The following is a 20,933-nucleotide window of genomic DNA, read 5'->3' on the forward strand; positions in this document are numbered from 1 at the left end:
TGGCATCGGGCTGAATCAGAGAAGAAACATCAAGAGTTGATGAATCAGATGAAGGAGTATACCGTTGAACAAGGGCGAGTTATAAAAAACTGGAAGAGAAGTTTCGCACAGCTAGCTTCCCTTGCCAATGAAGCCATTAAGGATGTCCCTAAGCTATTAGCTGATGCTGAGTCTGCATTGCCGATCTTTAACCCACCTGAGAAGGTTGAAACTTTCCTCAATTACTGCAAGAAACTGATAAGAGAAATGAAGAATGTAATGGCTGAGGCTCATGATAGTTGATCGTGATTTTGCACACCTCACATATGTTGAACTTAAATGTTGTGAATGGACTGTCCTATTGACTTTGTTTCATGTTAATTTCCAGATTATACATTTGGCAATGTTTTCGCATCTTTATAATTTCTTACTATAGTAATTGTGTTGCTTTTTCTCTTTTTCTTTTCGTTTTTTTATTTTCTTTTTCTTAATTTATTTCATCTAATAAAATTCAGTTTAAAAATAATAATACGGCTAAAGTCTCCAAAACATCCTAAAGGACACGAACCAGTGGCAAAATCATGGAGAACCAAGGAGAAGTTCAAGAGGGGATGAAAGTCGATATCCAACAGCTGAAGGAACAAATAAGTCAAATCCTAGAGGCCATGAATGCCTTACAAAGCCCCAAAGATTCGTGCGCACAACAACCACAACAAAGAGTTCCAGAAGTACAAACTTTCCCTTCCTATGGTCTTCCCCCGAATTATACTCCACCATCAGGAGTGGACTTGGGGCATCTTGATACTCAAAAGGCCGAAGGTAATGCAGTTGAAGTAGAAGGCGAGCTTGGGGCAACCACTTTCACAATTCCTGGGAAGACAATCCAACCAGGTATTGAGAACATGATAATGAAAAAACAACCTGAGACGAAGTCTTCATCTTATGTCGTTACACCAGCAGATTTTAAGGACGATAAGAGTAAATTAGAAGTCTTTGAGAAGAGGTTAAGAGCCATAGAAGGCAAAGGTGTCAGAATCGGCTGCAGCGGAATGGTTAGCGTGGAATAACAAACCAAGAGGGTTTTTATACTAACGTGTGCCTTTTAATTTCTACTCAATTAAACTTACTTAGCAATTAATAAAGACAAATAATGCAAGAGTAAGGTAGAGAGAAATTTGCACAGATGATTTTATCCTGGTTCGGATCTTACCAATCCTACGTCCAGTCGCTTATCTCAAAACAAGATAAACACTTCACTAATCACAAAACTATTACAAACTACAATCACACAGATACAATTTGTAAGAGTTTAGAAACCACCTCTCTTGAAGCCACAAGAGATGAAACAGCACCTCCTTTGAATCTTCACAAAGGATGAAACACTTCCTCCGAATGCTTCACGAAGGATGAACCAACTTACACCTCCTTTGAATCTTCACAAAGGATGACCACCTCCTTCGAATGCTTCACGAAGGATGAACTTCCTCTTCCGAACACCTCCTTAGACACACCAAGGATGAATCAGCTATTCCTCTATCACCGTAGAAGTATTCCACCAACTCTACAGACAGAGTTTCCTTAGCTGAGCAGGAGCACACAATTCTCAAGAGTTTCAGAGTATTTGAGCACAAGGGAAGAGTTTCTCTAGTTGGTTGTTGAGAGGAAATGAGAGTCTATTTATAGACTCATCCAAAGGCTCCTCCATTTTTCGTTTTCAGCCTTTCACACTGTGTTAATCGATTAGCTACAGTGGTTAATCGATTAACAACCCAACGGATACTTCAACGGCTCTTAAAACGGCTAGTTTTTCAAACGGCTCCTGTGTTAATCGATTAACAGCCCTTGTTAATCGATTAACGTTAATCGATTAACACCCTGTGTTAATCGATTAACAGCTCAATGCAGTGCTTCTTCATTTGTCTCTGGAACAATCGATTTACACCCTGTGTTAATCGATTAACACTGCACAGATTTTGCTGTTTGGCTTGATTTTACATCTCTTTTGAATGCAAACATAACTCCACTCATAATCTAAGTCCTAGATACTAAACTATAATTATTACAAAAGCTTTCCATAGCAATACAAGTCTTCATAGCATTTTGAATCTTGATTTCTCTTGACTTGATTTGGACATCATCAAAACTTCATCTTCATCATTTTGCTAACAATCTCCCCCTTTTTGATGATGATCAAAACCTTCTTGATTTAAAGCTTTTGATAATAATCTGTATTTAAAATACAACTTAAGGAAGAAACAATTGTTAGTAAACTTAGAAATAAGTTTAAGACTTTAAATATTTCTCCCCCTTTTTGATCATTATTAAAAAGAGATGTATAATTGCTCCCCCTAAATTTATTAGAAAATATACTCCCCCTTAATACAAGCATGGATGCATATTAAGGAAAAACAATATATATTTTATTGAATTTTTAAAGAGGTAAGCATGCAATGAAATATAAAGGGCATACTCTAATAAAAACATAGAAATATAAAGTACCCCTTTAGATATCCTTCCAATTTTGTAAAGAGAATCCTCTAGGTTGTTTTCACATTTTGTCTAGATCTTCATCTTGAGGATTGTCATCATTCTTTGCTTCATTTGTTGTCTTCCACAAATCTTCATCATTGCCTGCATGTAATTCAAATGACTCAAGAGGTTTTGCCTCAAGGTCTACAATTTCATCAAAGACAACATGCACATATTTTTCTATTTCAATTGTTTTCCGTTTGAAAACTATATATGCTTTGTATATAAAAAAATTGTTCCATCTTCCTTGGAATAAAAATTAAATATTTAGAACAAAAACAATTTTTAAAACAAAAATTTCTCAAATATTGTTTTAAAGAAATTCTAAATTTTAAACAATAGGTACCCAACAATTTTGTATGGGTCCTTTGGGTTAATTTAAAAAATTTGAAATCATTTTACAACCCAAATATATCTACCACTTGGAACACCATAATGCTTAATTTTACATTTGTTAGATGTATGACCCTTTTTCATACAATAGAAGCATGATATAACATTTGTGTTCCTATAAGTTGTTCCTTTTTCTACCCAAGTTCTACGGGTTCTATGATTATGTTTATTTGTAATTCTAGGAACATACTTATTTTTAACAACCTTATTAGTTTTACTACATTCTCCTGAGGTTGTTTGTTCTAGTAGTTTCTTAAAATTTTCACAAGAAGCACATTCATCACTACTAGTAAATTTACCCTTTTCAAGAAATAAAACTCTATTTTTCAAAGTTTTATTTTCATCAATAATAGTTTCAAAATTTGTTTTTAAATTTTGATTTTCTTCAAGAGTATTTTCAAAATTCAATTTTAACTCTTTGAAATCCTTTTTCAATTTCTGATGGGTTTTATCTAATTTTTCAGATTCTACTATTAAAGCAGCATAAATTTCATGCAACTCATTTTCACTAATTTGACTAGAATTATCAGAATCGCTAGATGTACTTACTTGGCTTCCAGCGTCGTCGTTCACCACTAAACAGATGTTTGCTTCTTCATCTGAGTAGCTTGAATCTGAAATGGTCTCATTGTCGTCTTCCCATGCGATGTACGCTTTCTTTTTCTTGAAGGATTTCTTTTCTTCACCCTTCTTTTGATTTGGGCAGTCTGCTTTTAGATGCCCCTTTTCTCCGCAACCATAGCATCGGTAATTTGAGGAAGATACTGGATTATCTTTCTTTTCGTATCTAAATTTTCCTTTGCCTTTAGACTTCATGAACCTGTTGAGCCTTTTTATCATGAGTCTCAATTCTTCTTCTTCGTCTGAGTCTTCATCTTCCGATTTACCTTTGCTTCTTTCAACCTCAGATTTCAAGGCAAGACTCTTTTTCTTAGTTTTTGCTTTTGCTTCTTCTTCATCTAGTCTTCCGAGGTCAAGTTCATGTTCCCTCAACTTTCCAAAAAGTGCCGCCATAGTCATGGTGTTGAGATTTTGTGACTCAGAAATTGCAGTCACTTTTGGTTGCCAAGACCTGTCTAAAGATTTCAAAATTTTTATATTAAGTTCATCAGTATCGAAAGACTTACCTAGTCCAATAAGATGATTTACAATGTTGGTGAAGCGTTTCTGAACATCTACTATTGTTTCCCCTTGCTTCATCCTGAACATCTCGTATTCCTGGATTAAGGTATTCTTTCTAGCTCTCTTAACATCATCTGTACCTTCATGTGTTACTCTTAATACTTCCCACATTTCTTGTGCAGTTTTACAAATAGAAATCCTGTAAAACTCATCAACAGTTAAAGCAGATGAAATAATATTACGAGCTTTTACATCATTACCAAATTTTTTCTTATCTTGAGTAGTCCATTGGTCACGGGGCTTTGGTTCCTGCATATTGTTAATTGGAACAAACGGACCAGATGCAACTGCATCCCAAATATCTATATCAATAGACTCCATAAATATTTGCATTCTTACCTTCCAAAATGCGTAATTCTCACCAGTGAATAGTGGTGGTCTATTGATAGAAGCACCCTCTGCAAAGGTTTGATGCGATCCCGCCATTTGAATGACTATCAAAGCAAGCTCTGATACCAATTGTCAGAATCGGCTGCAGCGGAATGGTTAGCGTGGAATAACAAACCAAGAGGGTTTTTATACTAACGTGTGCCTTTTAATTTCTACTCAATTAAACTTACTTAGCAATTAATAAAGACAAATAATGCAAGAGTAAGGTAGAGAGAAATTTGCACAGATGATTTTATCCTGGTTCGGATCTTACCAATCCTACGTCCAGTCGCTTATCTCAAAACAAGATAAACACTTCACTAATCACAAAACTATTACAAACTACAATCACACAGATACAATTTGTAAGAGTTTAGAAACCACCTCTCTTGAAGCCACAAGAGATGAAACAGCACCTCCTTTGAATCTTCACAAAGGATGAAACACTTCCTCCGAATGCTTCACGAAGGATGAACCAACTTACACCTCCTTTGAATCTTCACAAAGGATGACCACCTCCTTCGAATGCTTCACGAAGGATGAACTTCCTCTTCCGAACACCTCCTTAGACACACCAAGGATGAATCAGCTATTCCTCTATCACCGTAGAAGTATTCCACCAACTCTACAGACAGAGTTTCCTTAGCTGAGCAGGAGCACACAATTCTCAAGAGTTTCAGAGTATTTGAGCACAAGGGAAGAGTTTCTCTAGTTGGTTGTTGAGAGGAAATGAGAGTCTATTTATAGACTCATCCAAAGGCTCCTCCATTTTTCGTTTTCAGCCTTTCACACTGTGTTAATCGATTAGCTACAGTGGTTAATCGATTAACAACCCAACGGATACTTCAACGGCTCTTAAAACGGCTAGTTTTTCAAACGGCTCCTGTGTTAATCGATTAACAGCCCTTGTTAATCGATTAACGTTAATCGATTAACACCCTGTGTTAATCGATTAACAGCTCAATGCAGTGCTTCTTCATTTGTCTCTGGAACAATCGATTTACACCCTGTGTTAATCGATTAACACTGCACAGATTTTGCTGTTTGGCTTGATTTTACATCTCTTTTGAATGCAAACATAACTCCACTCATAATCTAAGTCCTAGATACTAAACTATAATTATTACAAAAGCTTTCCATAGCAATACAAGTCTTCATAGCATTTTGAATCTTGATTTCTCTTGACTTGATTTGGACATCATCAAAACTTCATCTTCATCATTTTGCTAACAAAAGGAAGTTTTGAATTTGGAGATGCTAGAAAACTATGTTTAGTTCCTGATGTGGTGATACCTCCAAAGTTCAGGTTGCCAGAATTTGAGAAATATCGGGGAAATACTTGCCCATGGAGCCATATAACCATGTACTGCAGAAAAATGGCGGCTTATGCCCACGATGAAAAACTTTTGATTCACATCTTCCAAGAAAGTTTAATTGGCGTAGCTCTGACTTGGTACATGCGCTTAGAAACTACTCACATCTATTCATGGAAAGATCTGGTTGATGCATTCCTAAGGCAGTATGAATATAATAAAGATCTAACACCTGACAGAATACAACTGCAAAACATGGTGAAGAAAGAGTCTGAATCATTTAGAGAATATGCCCAAAGGTGGAGAGAAATTGCTGCTCAAGTAGAACCGCCTTTGAGCGACAAGGAGATGACTACCATATTTTTGAATACTCTACAACCACCATTTTATGAACACATGATAAGTAGTGTCTCCTCAAGTTTTGCTGACATAGTAGTAATTGGAGAGAGGGTCGAGGGTGGCATAAGAAATGGAAAAATTGCACTAGGCCCACAACTAGTAGCGAGTTTAAATGAGTATGGTCCTAGACATGAGAAAGATAAAAAACGAAGAGCTAACTCACATTTTATTGCCTATCCTCAAATGTCACATTCTCATGGGTCCAATCGACCCATTGAGCGAAGAAATTACAATCGTGATGAGAAGGTCGCCAGCTTCACTCTTATCCCCATGACCTATACAGAGTTACTGCCAGATCTTCTCCGCAGAAACCTCATAAAGGTTTGTCCAACTAGACCTATACGACCTCCGTACCCAAAGAGCTATGACACAAACGCCAAGTGTGATTATCATGAAGGAGTGTGTGGACACTCAATAGAGGCATGCAAGGCTTTAAAGCATAAAGTGCAATCTTTGATCGATTCAGGATGTTTAAAGTTTGAAGAAAGTCAATCCAGCACTTTGGCAAGGCGCGAGTTCGCCCCTACAAATGCCATGGACAAATGAAGAACTATATGGGAAAGCATAGGTTGTTGTAAAAGGCGAAACTGATGTTGTTTTGTCTTGCTACGAGGGTTATACTCATGGATATTACGCTTTTATCCGTGACTTTTAATGTGAACTTTCATTATTTGGTATCTCCAAGGTTTACTGGAAATCATGTCCTAATAGGATGTCGTGGAGAAAAACGAAAGCCGCGAATAACAAAATGAAAAAAAAAACAAATAAATGAAGGCAATATTGAGTCGCTTGTCTTTCTTGCAAATTATCAAACTCTTGTTTTTTCGAAAATAGCAAAAAATATATAAATAGAACAAAAGAAAATAAAAGAATTGATAACAAAAAGAAAACAAAAGTTGTAGTGTCAGATTTTTCCGAGGTTAAATGTTGAATCAAAAATAACAATTTGATGTTTTCTCTCGAGATGTTTGTGCACATGGTGTTTGAAAAATCTCACCCTTCACTTTCCAAAATAAAGGATCTTCCCTAGTAAACATTGTCACTACCCTCAGTAACAAAAACCTTTACACTGGGGCAGATTGGCCTAACCAACATTATCCTCGTTTGCGCTAGTTGAGTGATCCCTGAATCCATTGAGGCAAACAAAAGAACAAAAGAATTTTCAAAAAAAAAAAAAAGAATAAGTCCCCTATATTGAAAAACCCGAAAGGGCGGTCTAGAAAAGAAAGGAAGAAAAAATGACTCATGTTGAGGTCATCTAATCGTAGAATTAATCTTTTGAAAATAAAGCAATCAGAGTTCAAAATGATGTGTGGCCTTCTTTCTTTATCCAAAAAGCAAAAAACTATAACCATTGTTACCCCGTTTGAGCCAAAAATAAATTCTTTTTCAAAATTATTCCCAAGCAAGGGTTATCATCAGTATGAGTCAACTTGGAATGCAGATGAAGAGTACTCAACGATCAAATGAAGCGAATCCTTCAAAAAGGGTAAACAAAAAAAAAACAACAATAAAAAAGAATTAACCAGAGATGAAGGAAAAACGAAGTTCAAGACAAAAGCAAAGTGCTCTAAAGATCAAATAGTTGATGCAATGCGTAGATGATAACCCTTGTTTTAAAAAAAAATGAGTATCCGACAAACATTTCATTTGGGCCTTTATACCCTTTTCTTTCAATACCTTTTATCCCCTAGCCATGTTACAAGCCTAACAAAGTCCACGCAGATCGAATGATGATTGCTCATATTTTCATAAAGCTTAATTTTGCGATAAGACAAAATAACTTTCAATGTGTCCAAAAAAAAAAAGATTTGAAAATGAATAATGTCTCAAGAATAGGGAACCTCTCTACCAACCAGCCAAAAGCATACAAAAGAAAATCGAAGCAATTTGAGTCATCCTTTTAGCTGACCCTTTCCTACCCACTACTTCTTCCAAACGGAACCCCTATTCCAAAAAAAAAAAAAAAAAAAAAAAAACAAACAACAAAATTGGGGCAGCTTGGTAAACCTCACCGCGCGTCTTTTCCTTGAAATTCGTCAAACCATAATCTCAAGAATGGGGCAGCTTTGCAGATCTTACTTGAATTTTTCACCGGAATTATCATGGATTCACCATCATACTCATTACACCAAATCGGGGCAACTTTTTAGGTACCTCGTGTTTCGCTTTGGCACTCATCTCCTGTAAGGAGCATACGAGGTGACAAGCCTGCATGGCTATCCCATTATCTTCCAAACCATTCTAAACAATTCCCATTTCTTCACTTCCGAGTGAATTCAAGCATATGTACGTTAATGTCTCGGGAGAAAAAGTCAAAATGTAATAATCTCAAAGTTAGATCTCGGATGTATGACATTCCTCACTTTTCTAAGCATTGGAAATAATGGCCAGTCTGATGATTGCAAGTAAGACCATGGACTCGAAAAAATAACAAAAAAACAAAGCAAAGCAAACATTTTCATATATTTATCAAAAAGAAAGTATTTCTCATCGAAACCCTCTTCATTCACATGAATGGTTATCGATTTCCTTCTTCAAAAAAAAAAAAAAAAAAAAAAACCAAAGAAAACACAAAAAGAATAACATTCGGATTTTCTCTCTCAAGCCATATTGTTTCATGTCGATAAGCTTTCGAATTTGTGTCAAAATTAAATAACATTTGAAGTTTCAGGAATTTCAAAATTCGAAAGCCCAGTTTCTACACTGGCCAACATTTCTCAAATTACAAGTTTCAAGAATTTCAAAATTTTAAAGCCCAGTTTCCATACTGGCCCACAAAGCCCAATTATCACATTGGCCCCAAGCCCAGTTTCCATACTGGCCCCTAAGCCCAGTTTCCACACTGGCCAACATTTCTCAAATTACAAGTTTCAAGAATTTCAAAATATGAAAGCCCAGTTTCCATACTGGCCCACAAAGCCCAATTATCACATTGGCCCCAAGCCCAGTTTCCATACTGGCCCCTAAGCCCAGTTTCCACACTGGCCAACATTTCTCAAATTACAAGTTTCAAGAATTTCAAAATTTTAAAGCCCAGTTTTCACACTGGCCCCAAAGCCCAGTTTCCACACTGGCCCCCAAGCCTAGTTTCCACACTGGCCTCCAAGCCCAGTTTCCATACTGGCCCCCAAGCCCAGTTTCCACACTGGCCCCAAAGCCCAGTTTCCACACTGGCCCCCAAGCCCAGTTACCACACTGGCCCCAAAAGCCCAGTTTTCACACTGGCCCCCAAGCCCAGTTTCCACACTGGCCCCAAAAGCCCAGTTTTCACACTGGCCCCCAAGCCCAGTTTCCACACTGGCCCCCAAGCCCAGTTTCCACACTGGCCCCAAAAGCCCAGTTTTCACACTGGCCCCCAAGCCCAGTTTCCGCACTGGCCCCCAAGCCCAGTTTCCACACTGGCCCCCAAGCCCAGTTTCCACACTGGCCCCAAAAGCCCAGTTTCCGCACTGGCCCCCAAGCCCAGTTTCCACACTGGCCCCCAAAGCCCAGTTTCCACAGTGGCCCCCAAGCCCAGTTTTCACACTGGCCCCCAAGCCCAGTTTCCGCACTGGCCCCCAAGCCCAGTTTCCACACTGGCCCCCAAGCCCAGTTTTCACACTGGCTCTTAAGTTCAATTTTTGCCTGGCCCTTAAGTTCAATTTTTGTATGGCACCTTTAGTTTCTCTTTGGGATATCGATCCTCTGCTAGGCAATGGTCGAACCCTTTTTATTGCATCGTGATTCTCTTCATCTTATGTACTTGAATCGATTGTTATTCTCCTCTTTTCTCTTTGAAACCCAGACGAAATTAGTATTTCTATCTTTACTTATCTTTTACTCTAATAATATAAAAACGTTGTTTGTCATATTATCTAGTAAAATCTAAGTAAAGAGGGGCAGCTGTCAATACCCAATTTCGTCCGGGTAAATATAATTCATCACAAAAATAAAAATAAAAACATAAAAAAAAAAACCAAAATGAAAAATACTATTTATTTTACTTTTTGCACCCCCAAATTTTCTTTTAAACACTTAATCCAATGGCCCAAAATAATCTCACTTTTTTTACTTCCTCACCACCCATCTTTTCTTATCACACCCCATTCTCCACATCACCATCCACCTCACCCTCCACATCATCTACCTTTTTCATTTACTTTTTCCACATCATTTCCATATTAATTTTATATATCAACTTTTCTAATTATTCCACTTACATTTTTTAATTATATCTTCTCCATCAACATTTTTTATTATCCATTTTTCTCCACCTTATTTTTCCACCCACTTTTTATATTATTTCTTTCACTTATTTTCCACATTAACTTTTACTATTCACTATATTTTATTTCACTCAATTTCTCCATCAACTTTTCATATTATTTCTTTCACTTAATTTCCATACCTAATTTCTCCACCACCTTTTTATATTATTTCTTTCACTTAATTTCCACACCTAATTTCTCCACCAACTTTTTATATTATTTCTTTCACTTATTTTCCACATTAACTTTTACTATTCACTATATTTTATTTCACCTAATTTTTCCACAAACTTTTTATATTATTTCTTTCACTTATTTTCCACATTAACTTTTTCTATTCATCTTTTTTTTATTATATTTTATTTCATCTAAATTTTCCACCAACTTATTATATTATTTTTATTCATCAACTTTCTTCATCCTTAACTCTATAAATACCTACATTCTCTTCACACAAAAATGACATAATACTCATCTCTTCTCTCTCAAAACCTCTTCATTCCATCCTAAAACTCTACTTCATTTTTCTCTCACATTTTACTATTTCCTAATCCCTCTATACATAGTAAATCCCATACCACATTTCTACTATAAATTCATCTTCTTCGCCATCACCCTATCTCTCCTTACAACTTATTACAAGCAAAGTTTTGCTTCATCTTTCAAATCTTCAACGAGGTACACATTTTCTTTTCATTCTATTTATATGCATTTTGATCATTTTTTTTAAATTTATCCAATTTTCTACCACAATTTTATCTTATGTTTTTTTTTTCTTTCACAATTTTATGTCATAGACATTTCAACTCGTCTCTCTTCTTAATAAAAAGAAAACTAAAATATAAAAATTAAAGATAAAAAGAAAAATACAAAATAAAAAAATTAAAAATTACAAAAATATGTTTTAAAGGTTTAGGCACATGTGTGATCGCACGCATCGTCCTTGTGCCAAAAACCTTTTCTCTTTCTTCAAAATCCCAAAAATATGTTTTAAAGGTTTAGGCACATGTGTGATCGCACGCATCGTCCTTGTGCCAAAAACCTTTTCTCTTTCTTCAAAAAAATGTCAAAAATACGTTTCAAAGGTTTAAGCACATGTGTGATCGCACGCATCGTCCTTGTGCTAAAAACCTTTTCTCTCTTTTAGATAAAATTACAAAAATATGTTTTAAAGGTTTAGGCACATGTGTGATCGCACGCATCGTCCTTGTGCTAAAAACCTTTTCATTCTCCTAAATAAAAAATACCAAAAAAAATATAAAATCTTCAAAAACTAAAAAAACATATATTTTTTAAACTACAAACAATATCGCCTTGCCAGAACTACGTGATCCTTGATTCTCCATTAAAAGTGGAGATACGTAGGAGCAAGGCCAGTCCTTGTCAGGTTCATTTTCCCAAAAATCCAAAATTAATTTCTTCAAGCAAATTTCTCAAACAATTTCAAAAAGAACTACGTACCCCTGATTTCTCACATGAGAATACGTAGGAGCAAGGTCAATCCTTGTCGGGCTTCCTAAAAAATAAAAAATATATTTTTCTTTGCATCGTCTTGTAATCTTATATTCGGGGAATAATAATCATTTTGAAAACCACATCGACTTTGCACGTTTAATTAAAGGTACTGCCTTCAGGCAGGCGTTGTAGGGTGCTAATACCTTCCCTACACGTAACCGACTCCCGAACTTAGAATCTCATTTTTGCAGACCATGCCTTATCATTTTATGGTTTTTCCGTAGTTTTCCAGAATAAACTATGGTGGCGACTCCAAATCTTTTTTTCAAAATCCGTTTTATTTTTCGGATCGTCGTCCCGTCGCGATTCCGGTTGCGACAGTAACCACTTAGGATAATGAAAGAAAACTATGATCTAGAAGGTAAAAAGTCAAGGCAAAGGTGATCTTTGTTCATAATTCAATACTAAATGATAGTAAAATCAAACATATTGACTCCCATAAACTTAGAACCTTTCTTGTCCTCAAGCAAAAGGTATCTGGCTTTAACACAATTGTTTAAATTATCTACAACACAATAAACCATTTTGATATAATCATAGAAAAATTCATAATACTTGCTTGTCTTGACACAACTAAAGATATGTAACAAGTTAGATTTTCACTATGGTGCTCACAACAAAATTTAATCAATCAAATGCCATAATTTATAAGGGATCAACAATCAAGGTAGAATGCTTTACTAAGTTATGTAGAACCAATTCTTACTCAAGATATTGTTTCACTTTAATGCACCAATGTATAAGAATGTGTTTCCAACTCTCAACCATCATAATGTCATCCTATTTAACTTTGTCTTTCATCTCAACAATGATAAACATTCACAAACATATTGTCGTCACAAGAAATTTTATTGGCTTGTATTGTGGCTAGGCTAAGAAGGATTTTTGGTTTTTCAAGAATGCAAAATCCTTGAGTTAAGAAAACAAACACTTAGTTTATATTATTACCATTGTCTCTCTTTTCCACAAATCTTACTGAAATAATACTCACATTATGGAAATTTTGTACATTTTTTTTTAAAGAATGAATGTGTAACAACAATAAATTCCCCCCAAACTTGAATTGTTCTCATGACCTTGTATCATATGTTCAACTCAACTCAAGGTAAGGTAATGGAACTTTTCAGGTGGGTTTAAGGTTTAAGGATTTAGTCATGAAGGGTTAGTCTTAACATGTTCAAAGGTTTTGTATAATTTAGACAAGGTGGGTTGTTTGGTTCAATCAATAAAATCTGTATAAAAGAATAATGGCCTTAATCATGTGTAACATGCTAGTAAATGAATCAAAGAGAGGATTAGGCAAAATCAATAGCAATTCCAAAGTATTGCAATACACAACAAGTATTATGAGGCACACATCTCACACAGTTTAAACTTAGGGTTCCAAAAACATCATCAAGCAACTACCATGAATATTAAACACAAAGCATTCTCAAACTTTTGATAGTGAAAACAACCACAAGTTGAACTAATCTGAATCATCTCAAGCATCATTTCATATTCAAGCATTTTGCATCAATACAGTCTATCAAGCCAGATAACTTAAACAACTTCACACAAACTAGAAAGTAAAAGTTTCACTCAATCATAAGCTAAAAACTAAAAATTTCACTCAGTTTAAAAGTAAAACTAGCAAACAAAACATAAAAAGCATAAAAAAAAGGTCATGTGAATCATGATATGCTATCATCACTCGTATAAGAGTCCTCCTCATCAGCATCATCAACATTTGTCTCCTCCTACTCTTCATCAACATCTGCCTCCTCTTCCTCATCATCATCATCAACATCATCATCCTCTTCCTCATCCATATCTGCATTAGTTGCGGCTCCACCTCCCCCAAGCGCAACTTAACACTGCTTTGGTTCTTCGTTTTTGTTGTTCTTTCTGCTTTCTTTATGTGCTAGAGCTTTATTTGATACAGAAACTTCTTCTAACTGATTTAAGCACCAAAAAAAGGAGATTAGTGATCAAATTAACCCATTATAGCTCAAGATGTAACCAGTTAGGATAATGAAAGAAAACTAGGATCTAGAAGGTAAAAAGTCAAGACAAAGTTGATCTTTGTTCATAATTCAACACTGAAATGATAGTAAAATCTGACACTATCATCTGTTAACAGACTAATCTTTTGTGATAGCTTGGAGGGCAAGGTGTTCCACCATAACAAGTGTACAACTTGTCATAATCTGATATAATACATATATATGGATTGGTCACGTCTAGAATTTATCTGTATGCTTAGGTTTGATTTGGTTTGAAAATAAATTGTTATATGATATTTTATAATTGCATGATTTGATTATTTTATAATATTAGTTTACCCTTTCATCTTTATTTGTTTGTGTGTGCTTGTTTTCTCTTTTGCAACGATCACCTTAAATGGTGTGAACTTAGGGGGATATTTTTCTAGTTGATCCAACACGAGGTGAGGGTGAAGCAGGGAGAATTAAGTTTTCATTAACCACGTGTATACAACAGTTATTATGTGTGCCACTTCCTTCTACATATTACCTTCATGCACATACAAATTTTATCTTTGTCTTCAATCATTCAATTGCTAAAGAGGCAAAACAAATCTCTTCCAAATCAACTCAGTAATGAATAATAAAAAAATAGTTCACTTTAATGAATGAATCTCAATAATAAAATAATAATTATTCGTCTTTATCTTTTTTCTATCATGGACTCATGGTGAATTAGAATAAGATCCTTAAAACACAACAAAACTTATTTTTAAGCAGTGAACGAAGGATTACTTACCAAATCAACAAACTCTGTGAACATTATTGTTAGTGCGAGAAGAACAAATTTAGTGACCGTCACCGTCACCAACGAACTTTGTGACTAATCATGAAAAAATGGTGAGTGTGATGTGAGTGAGGTGAGACAATGGTGAGTGAACGAATAAGATTATCATGTGAAGTGAGAGTGAGCGATAGTGAATGAGGACGTAGGAGAGTGGTTCGTAAGTTGAAGTTCTTCAAGATGAACTCTATGTGCTGAAAATCGAGAAATGAAAAATTTTGAAAAAGGGTTACCTAAAGAGAAAAAAGAACTTTTAGTTTTATTATTAATAATTAATTTTTCTTATTTGTATCTAAAATTGGTAGGTAATTTCTTTTTACTTATTTTCGTAAATTTTTTCATCCTAATACGTTAAGAAAAAATTCATATATAAAATTTGTATATAATTCACTTTTAAAAATAAAAAATTTGTATATAAAAATCGTATATAATATCTATATTATTTACAAATTAAAATCCGTATATAATATGGTAGATAATTCAATTTTCTTTTAAAAGTAACTTAGAGTTGCTTGAATTCTCAATATATACTCCTTTATCACAGTTGAAAGTAGGTATATTATTAATACGACATCACTTCACCTTATGTGATTATAAAAGAGACCTTACAAATCTCGAATATGTTGATTAAGATTAGAAGTTTTTGGTCATTAAAAGACTTAATTTATTCTTTTATCTTCATTTAATTACCATAATGGCAGAAACTGGCATCCTTAATTAGTCTTAATTAGTCTCTATCTTCAGTTTCTCTCCTATTTAATTATTTTACGTAGCCCGAGGAAAAAATGAGTTTTTCAATTTATTTAAGGTGTCCATAAATGATCAAAGAATTAATTCTGGGAATCATTTAATGTCAGTTATTGTTTCACCTACTGTGTTTTTCCTTTCTGTCAATTTTTCTGAAGTATTGTGGCTCTTCGTGCAATCAATCATCAACAAAAATGTTTGCAATTGTTTCTTTTAACCACCAAAATTCCACCCCTTTATACCATCAAACATCTGAATATATTTACAATTTTTTAGGATTTTTATCTACATCCATCTGAAATACTTAATTATGTATGTAAGATTACTTGCCTATAGTTTCCCTTAATTACTATCAATTGTGCTCATGTTTAACCAATGGTTACGAAACCAAACTCACTCTCACCAGTTGACTCAGGTTGATCTCTCCACACAAACCCTAGCAAACTTCCTTTTTGACAACTCCATAGTCTTAACATCCACTTGAATATATAGTCTTACTAGCTATGGAAGTGAGTGCTAAGAAGTCACTAATAGTCTAGACACCAAGCAAATGGCACAAGTTCCTTTCAATATTCCTACATATTTATTTTAAATAAGTGTAATCTAACGGTTGAACCAATAAAAGTTATAAATACCGAAGTTAATTTTGTTTGAAAGTTTTATCTCTCTATATTTAAAACCAAAACAAAAAAAAAACATTGATAACAATATATTTTTTATTTGATTGAAAAGAAAGCAAATAAATAAAAGATTCACCGTTAAAAAAATTCAAATTTATTTTTTACAACTTTTCTTCCAATTTAAATATTAAATATCTCTTTTCTCATTTTCTTTACCATCCCAGAGGTACCATTGAACACAACAAGCAACAAGGAATATCACAGTTTGAATATAACAAGGAACATCACAGTTGAAATTTTAAATTTGTCTCGTCAAACATTTTCTCTCCGGCATCTCATACACAGAAATAAACATACCACATTATGACATACAAGAATTCAAGGTTGCATGTCATAAAATATGTCTAACATTTGTCTCTATTATCCCACGAGACACCATTAAACATAACAAGAAACGAAATGCAAGAACACAAGGTTTGCATAAAACTAAACACATCTACCATATATCTTAAATATTGCGATCATAGTTATAAGGCCATATCTTATAATCTTACAAGCTATCAAAACCATGAACTATTCTCAATTTCGAAGATATTGTCAAGGCCCCCATAGACATCTTCATCACTTATCGGCATGTTATTGCCATCAAGGGGTGTTGTTGGTGCTGTTGGTGTGGCTTCTGCAGTTGTTTGGTTTGGTGCCCCTTTCCCAGCAGTGTTCGACAGATCATGCTGTGCTATATTCATATCTGATTTTGCTCCACTTGAAGAACTTCCACCACCATTGAATGAAGTCAAAAGCTTGTTAGCTTCTTCAACGTCTTTCTTACGGTTCAGCTTTGTAAAAAATTCCAAATATGCATCTTCATTTGTAGATTGCTTCATGTCGTTAAGGTTGTCTGTCTCGCATGTTTTCGAGCTTTCCATGTTTGACGAGCACACCGGTGTTTCTAGATTTCTCATTTTTCTAGCCCACACATACTGCTTCCTCTCAAAAAAATGGTTCATATGAGACAGATAAATAAACGTTGTACAAATCTGCAAATTACTTGTCACCCATGCCCTATTTTTACTTTATTTGTGTAGAAACAAGTTTAGAATTTTGGTTAAGAGAAGAAAAAGTTATAAAGTGCAGATATTACAACCCAACGGTTAGAACATATGGGCACATATTTCCTTAGTCCCAATTCAATAATCAAAGAATCATGCAATCGAAAAGGGCTGAAAAGAAGTGTGCAAAGATACCACACTTTGTCCCTTAATTGGTTTTTCTTTTATTCTACCTTAAAATAACATGTAGTTTTAGTTGAAAATTTCATCAGCATATATGGCAAACAATAATTGTTCACTAAATAACGTGTAAAGGATTCTAAACTAACCAGATTTTTCATTTCGTCCGTGAAAATGGTTATATAATCTCCCAGTCGTAGTTCATAATGGTTCACTAGATCCCCTGTTACATTGGATTGACAAGTAATTATTTTCTATGATGCCAAAATCAAGACTACTGTGATTATTGCAGAAGTTAGAAAGAAATAAAGAAAGGAAATTTTACCTGCATTTTCAAGAACATACATTCTACTTCTGTTATTAGACCAATACCTGCTTAATCAACGAACTATATTTAATAACTTTGAAAACGAAAAAGATATCCAATAATAAATTGCAAAAGATATTTACTTGTATTTCAAGGACCATATCTTCTCAGAATAAACATCCTTGACTATGATATCCTTTCCTTCCTTGTCTGTCAATGGTGGAAGCTTCGCCTCAACCTCCCTCTATTTAACACATGTGTATTTTATAATCAGAAAAGTTGAAGGCATTGCTATCATGTAAATGAAGAATAAAATTATATTTTCCTAAAAGTTTTCCTCATACTTTATGAAGAATATATAAAAATTGATAAAAAAGTTAGAGAAATTTCAATTCAAGAATGTTGAGATTTTTGTTTACAAATTAGCAGCACAAATACATTTATGATTGAAACTAATTAGATAAACATTGCTTCTTTTGTTTTCCTTTATTCTTGTGCTGCAAACAAATAGGTATATTAGGCAACTTGGAGCATAGATCAGGTTTCTTTACGTCAATGTTTCATCCTTCTTAGAATAAACATAAAGAGAAAGAAAACCAAAATCATAGAGAAAATATAAAATCTTACCTTTGGGAGCACAATGCGACCTAGGACACTAACGTCACTATTCTTCAACTGCTTTGTGAAAACTTGCTCTAACTTCTGCATTCAGATGGAAATAACAAAAAAAAAAGTATGGATGAAATACTGAAAAGAGAAAACCCCACATGAAGAATGTTTGTTTTAAATAACTGCATGTTTAATAATAAATTTTCTGCTTTAAACTTACTACACTTTGATAATTGTTTCCAAAATAAAAAAAAAATTAAGATGATTCATCATCTCTTCATTTTCTTTGTGAGGTAAACTCTTAAAAATGCTAGATTTAATGTATTGAATGATAATTTGAGAAAACGTTGAAATCAATGAAGAAAACCAATCACCTTCCCATCTGGGCTGCAAAAAACAGTGGTAGTTCTATCTAGGTTGATAGTGAGTTTTCCTCGTCCAGAAACAGGTTTTTCCTTTGTTCCTTTGGTTGGAACCAAAGGAGCCGTAGGAGCAACATTCTTACTCTTCTGTCTTACTTTTTTCCTTTTGTCCCTAGCAACTTTGCTAGTCAATGGTCCCACAGAGGTTTGAACTTCAGAATTTGGTGGTCCATAAATTCCATTTCGTTGTGGTGTTGGAAGGGTATGCAAAGGATATGGATTCATTTGTTGGAAGTGCATGTTTTGATCATATGGACCGAAATAAGGATCAGGAAAGCCAATTTCTCCAGTTTTGTCAACAGGGAAGTTAAAATTTGTTAGTTCTGCCATGTTTTGTTGAGCTGGGATTATTATGTTCGAAGAGAAAGAGGTAGTGCCAGAGACATTAGGGATTAATGGGTTGGTGGTGGCTGCTGAAAACGGCACAGGAAAGTTGTCCATTGTTGAAACAAAGAGGTTCAATTTGAGGCTTTGTGTTGTGCTTTCTGTGTTGAGTGATATGAGAGTGAGGGTGTGTATGGCTTTTATATACGAAAGCCAGTGAAGGAAACACAAAAGAGTGTGGAAAAAGCATAAGAAAAAGAAACAGATGATGGCAGTGAATGAAGAAAAAATGAAGCACATGGTAACAATAGAGGAAAGTGAAATTTGCCCAATCGGGTGAAAAAGGTGACAGGTGGATGAAACGTTGTGGCATTTGAACGCCAATCCCTGTTGTAAATTTAGCGAAATGTACGTAGTAAGCAATTCAAACTCAAAAAGTGGATGTGCCGAGAGAGATGCAGCAGAAGAAAACAAGATTGGAAAATTGTTCTAGAGCACCATTGCAATTCAAGCGAACGTTATCGTATCATAAAGTTCTCATCACCTGCAAAGCTACAAATTCTCTATAAAATACCCTTCTTTTCATATGATGACAAAATGTAATTAAAAAAAAAAAAAAACAGTTTGCGCCCTTTGTTTTGTAGGGTGCCCTTGAGAAAGTTGAATATCAGGTATAGAAAGAGATGGTAGGAAATAGGAAATGGTGTGGTAAATTTTTGAGGTTTTGGCTTTGGTATGGTTGGCTTCGAGATGTGGTGTGGTGTGGGGCTGGGAGTTTCATGAAACAACTCAGCATGTTGTTTGCCAACTAAGAAGAGGTTCTAAGAGCATAAAGTGAGAAAGAAACTTCAAAAACAGACAAATTTGAGCTAGCTAAAAAATCGATACACATTAATTCAGTAAACTACAAAAATATATATTTTAATTACAGCTTTTATTACACATGAAAAAGAATTCTCAAAAACATTTCCTATGTGAACTATAATACATAAAATTAAGGCATGTGGGGTAAATTAAAAACTTTTAAAAACTATTTGCAAAGAAAAAGAAAATTACAAGTACAATAGGTGATATAGAGGAAAAAAAAGGGATAACAAGTGTTTGGTGTTTGAAAATAATGAGTGTACATCTATCATTACTTTTGAAAATATAATGATTGAATTTTAATAGTTTGTTCTTTCCTTATTTTTCATTTTTTTATTATCTTTCAAATGTTGAACATGATTATTTATGTTTTTAAAATGAATAATAGATATTCATTTAGTTTAGAATTAACTTTGTTAATAATTTCAGTATAATGGTAATTTAAAGCCACCATAAAACCACATCTCTTTTAACTGTAACAACAGTTATAAACAAAAGAGGATCATTTATTTCTTTGACCAAAAAATTGTATAAACTCATACTTTTTTAGACATATTTCAAAGTGTAACTTAATCTTACAATAGTTCAAGATTATATATATATATATATATATATATATATATATATATATATATATATATATATATATATATATATATATATATATTAATGATACACATGTTTGTTTTTTCTTTTTTTCTTTTTTCTTTTCTATCACATCATATAACTTATATGTCTAATAAACTTTATAGATCTCCGACATAATGCATTATATTATGCTTCATCCTTCGTCTTCCCTCCTTTTACTCCAACTCCACTTCCACCAAAACATGTTTAAATTTCCTTCTTTCATTTTTTCTCCACCCACCTACTTGTTATCTTTCCATTCTTTACAATTTAATATTTAATTTGAACAATTATTGAAAATAAAAACAATTAATTTAACTTTTTGTGTTAAATTTAATAAATATGATGAAAACTACATTTAGCATTTATTTATTTATACTACAAGAAAATCCTAAATAACAATTAATTTTAAAGACAAAAAACAATTCATCACTTTAATGACTAATT

At 34.1% G+C, this 20,933-nt stretch overlaps 2 protein-coding genes across 2 annotated transcripts; one reads left to right on the forward strand and one right to left on the reverse strand.

Annotated features, from left to right (window-relative positions):
- Nucleotides 1–560: 560 nt before the first annotated feature.
- Nucleotides 561–6,710, forward strand: LOC128195285 (uncharacterized). The gene is made up of 2 exons (XM_052872525.1): nt 561–1,031; nt 5,754–6,710. Exons 1-2 carry the CDS (start codon nt 561–563, stop codon nt 6,708–6,710), a joined length of 1,428 nt encoding a protein of 475 aa, XP_052728485.1.
- Nucleotides 6,711–16,416: 9,706 nt separating this feature from the next.
- Nucleotides 16,417–19,280, reverse strand: LOC108339602 (B3 domain-containing transcription factor FUS3). The gene is made up of 6 exons (XM_017576761.2): nt 18,624–19,280; nt 18,268–18,342; nt 17,784–17,884; nt 17,659–17,705; nt 17,483–17,556; nt 16,417–17,084 (listed from the first exon to the last, which is right to left on the reverse strand). The coding sequence occupies exons 1-6, from the start codon at nt 19,110–19,112 to the stop codon at nt 16,665–16,667; spliced, it is 1,206 nt and encodes a 401-aa protein (XP_017432250.1). The 5' UTR covers nt 19,113–19,280; the 3' UTR covers nt 16,417–16,664.
- Nucleotides 19,281–20,933: the final 1,653 nt, after the last annotated feature.

The sequence above is a fragment of the Vigna angularis genome, chromosome 1, assembly GCF_016808095.1.
Source record: "Vigna angularis cultivar LongXiaoDou No.4 chromosome 1, ASM1680809v1, whole genome shotgun sequence".
NCBI classification, from domain to species: Eukaryota; Viridiplantae; Streptophyta; class Magnoliopsida; order Fabales; family Fabaceae; genus Vigna; species Vigna angularis.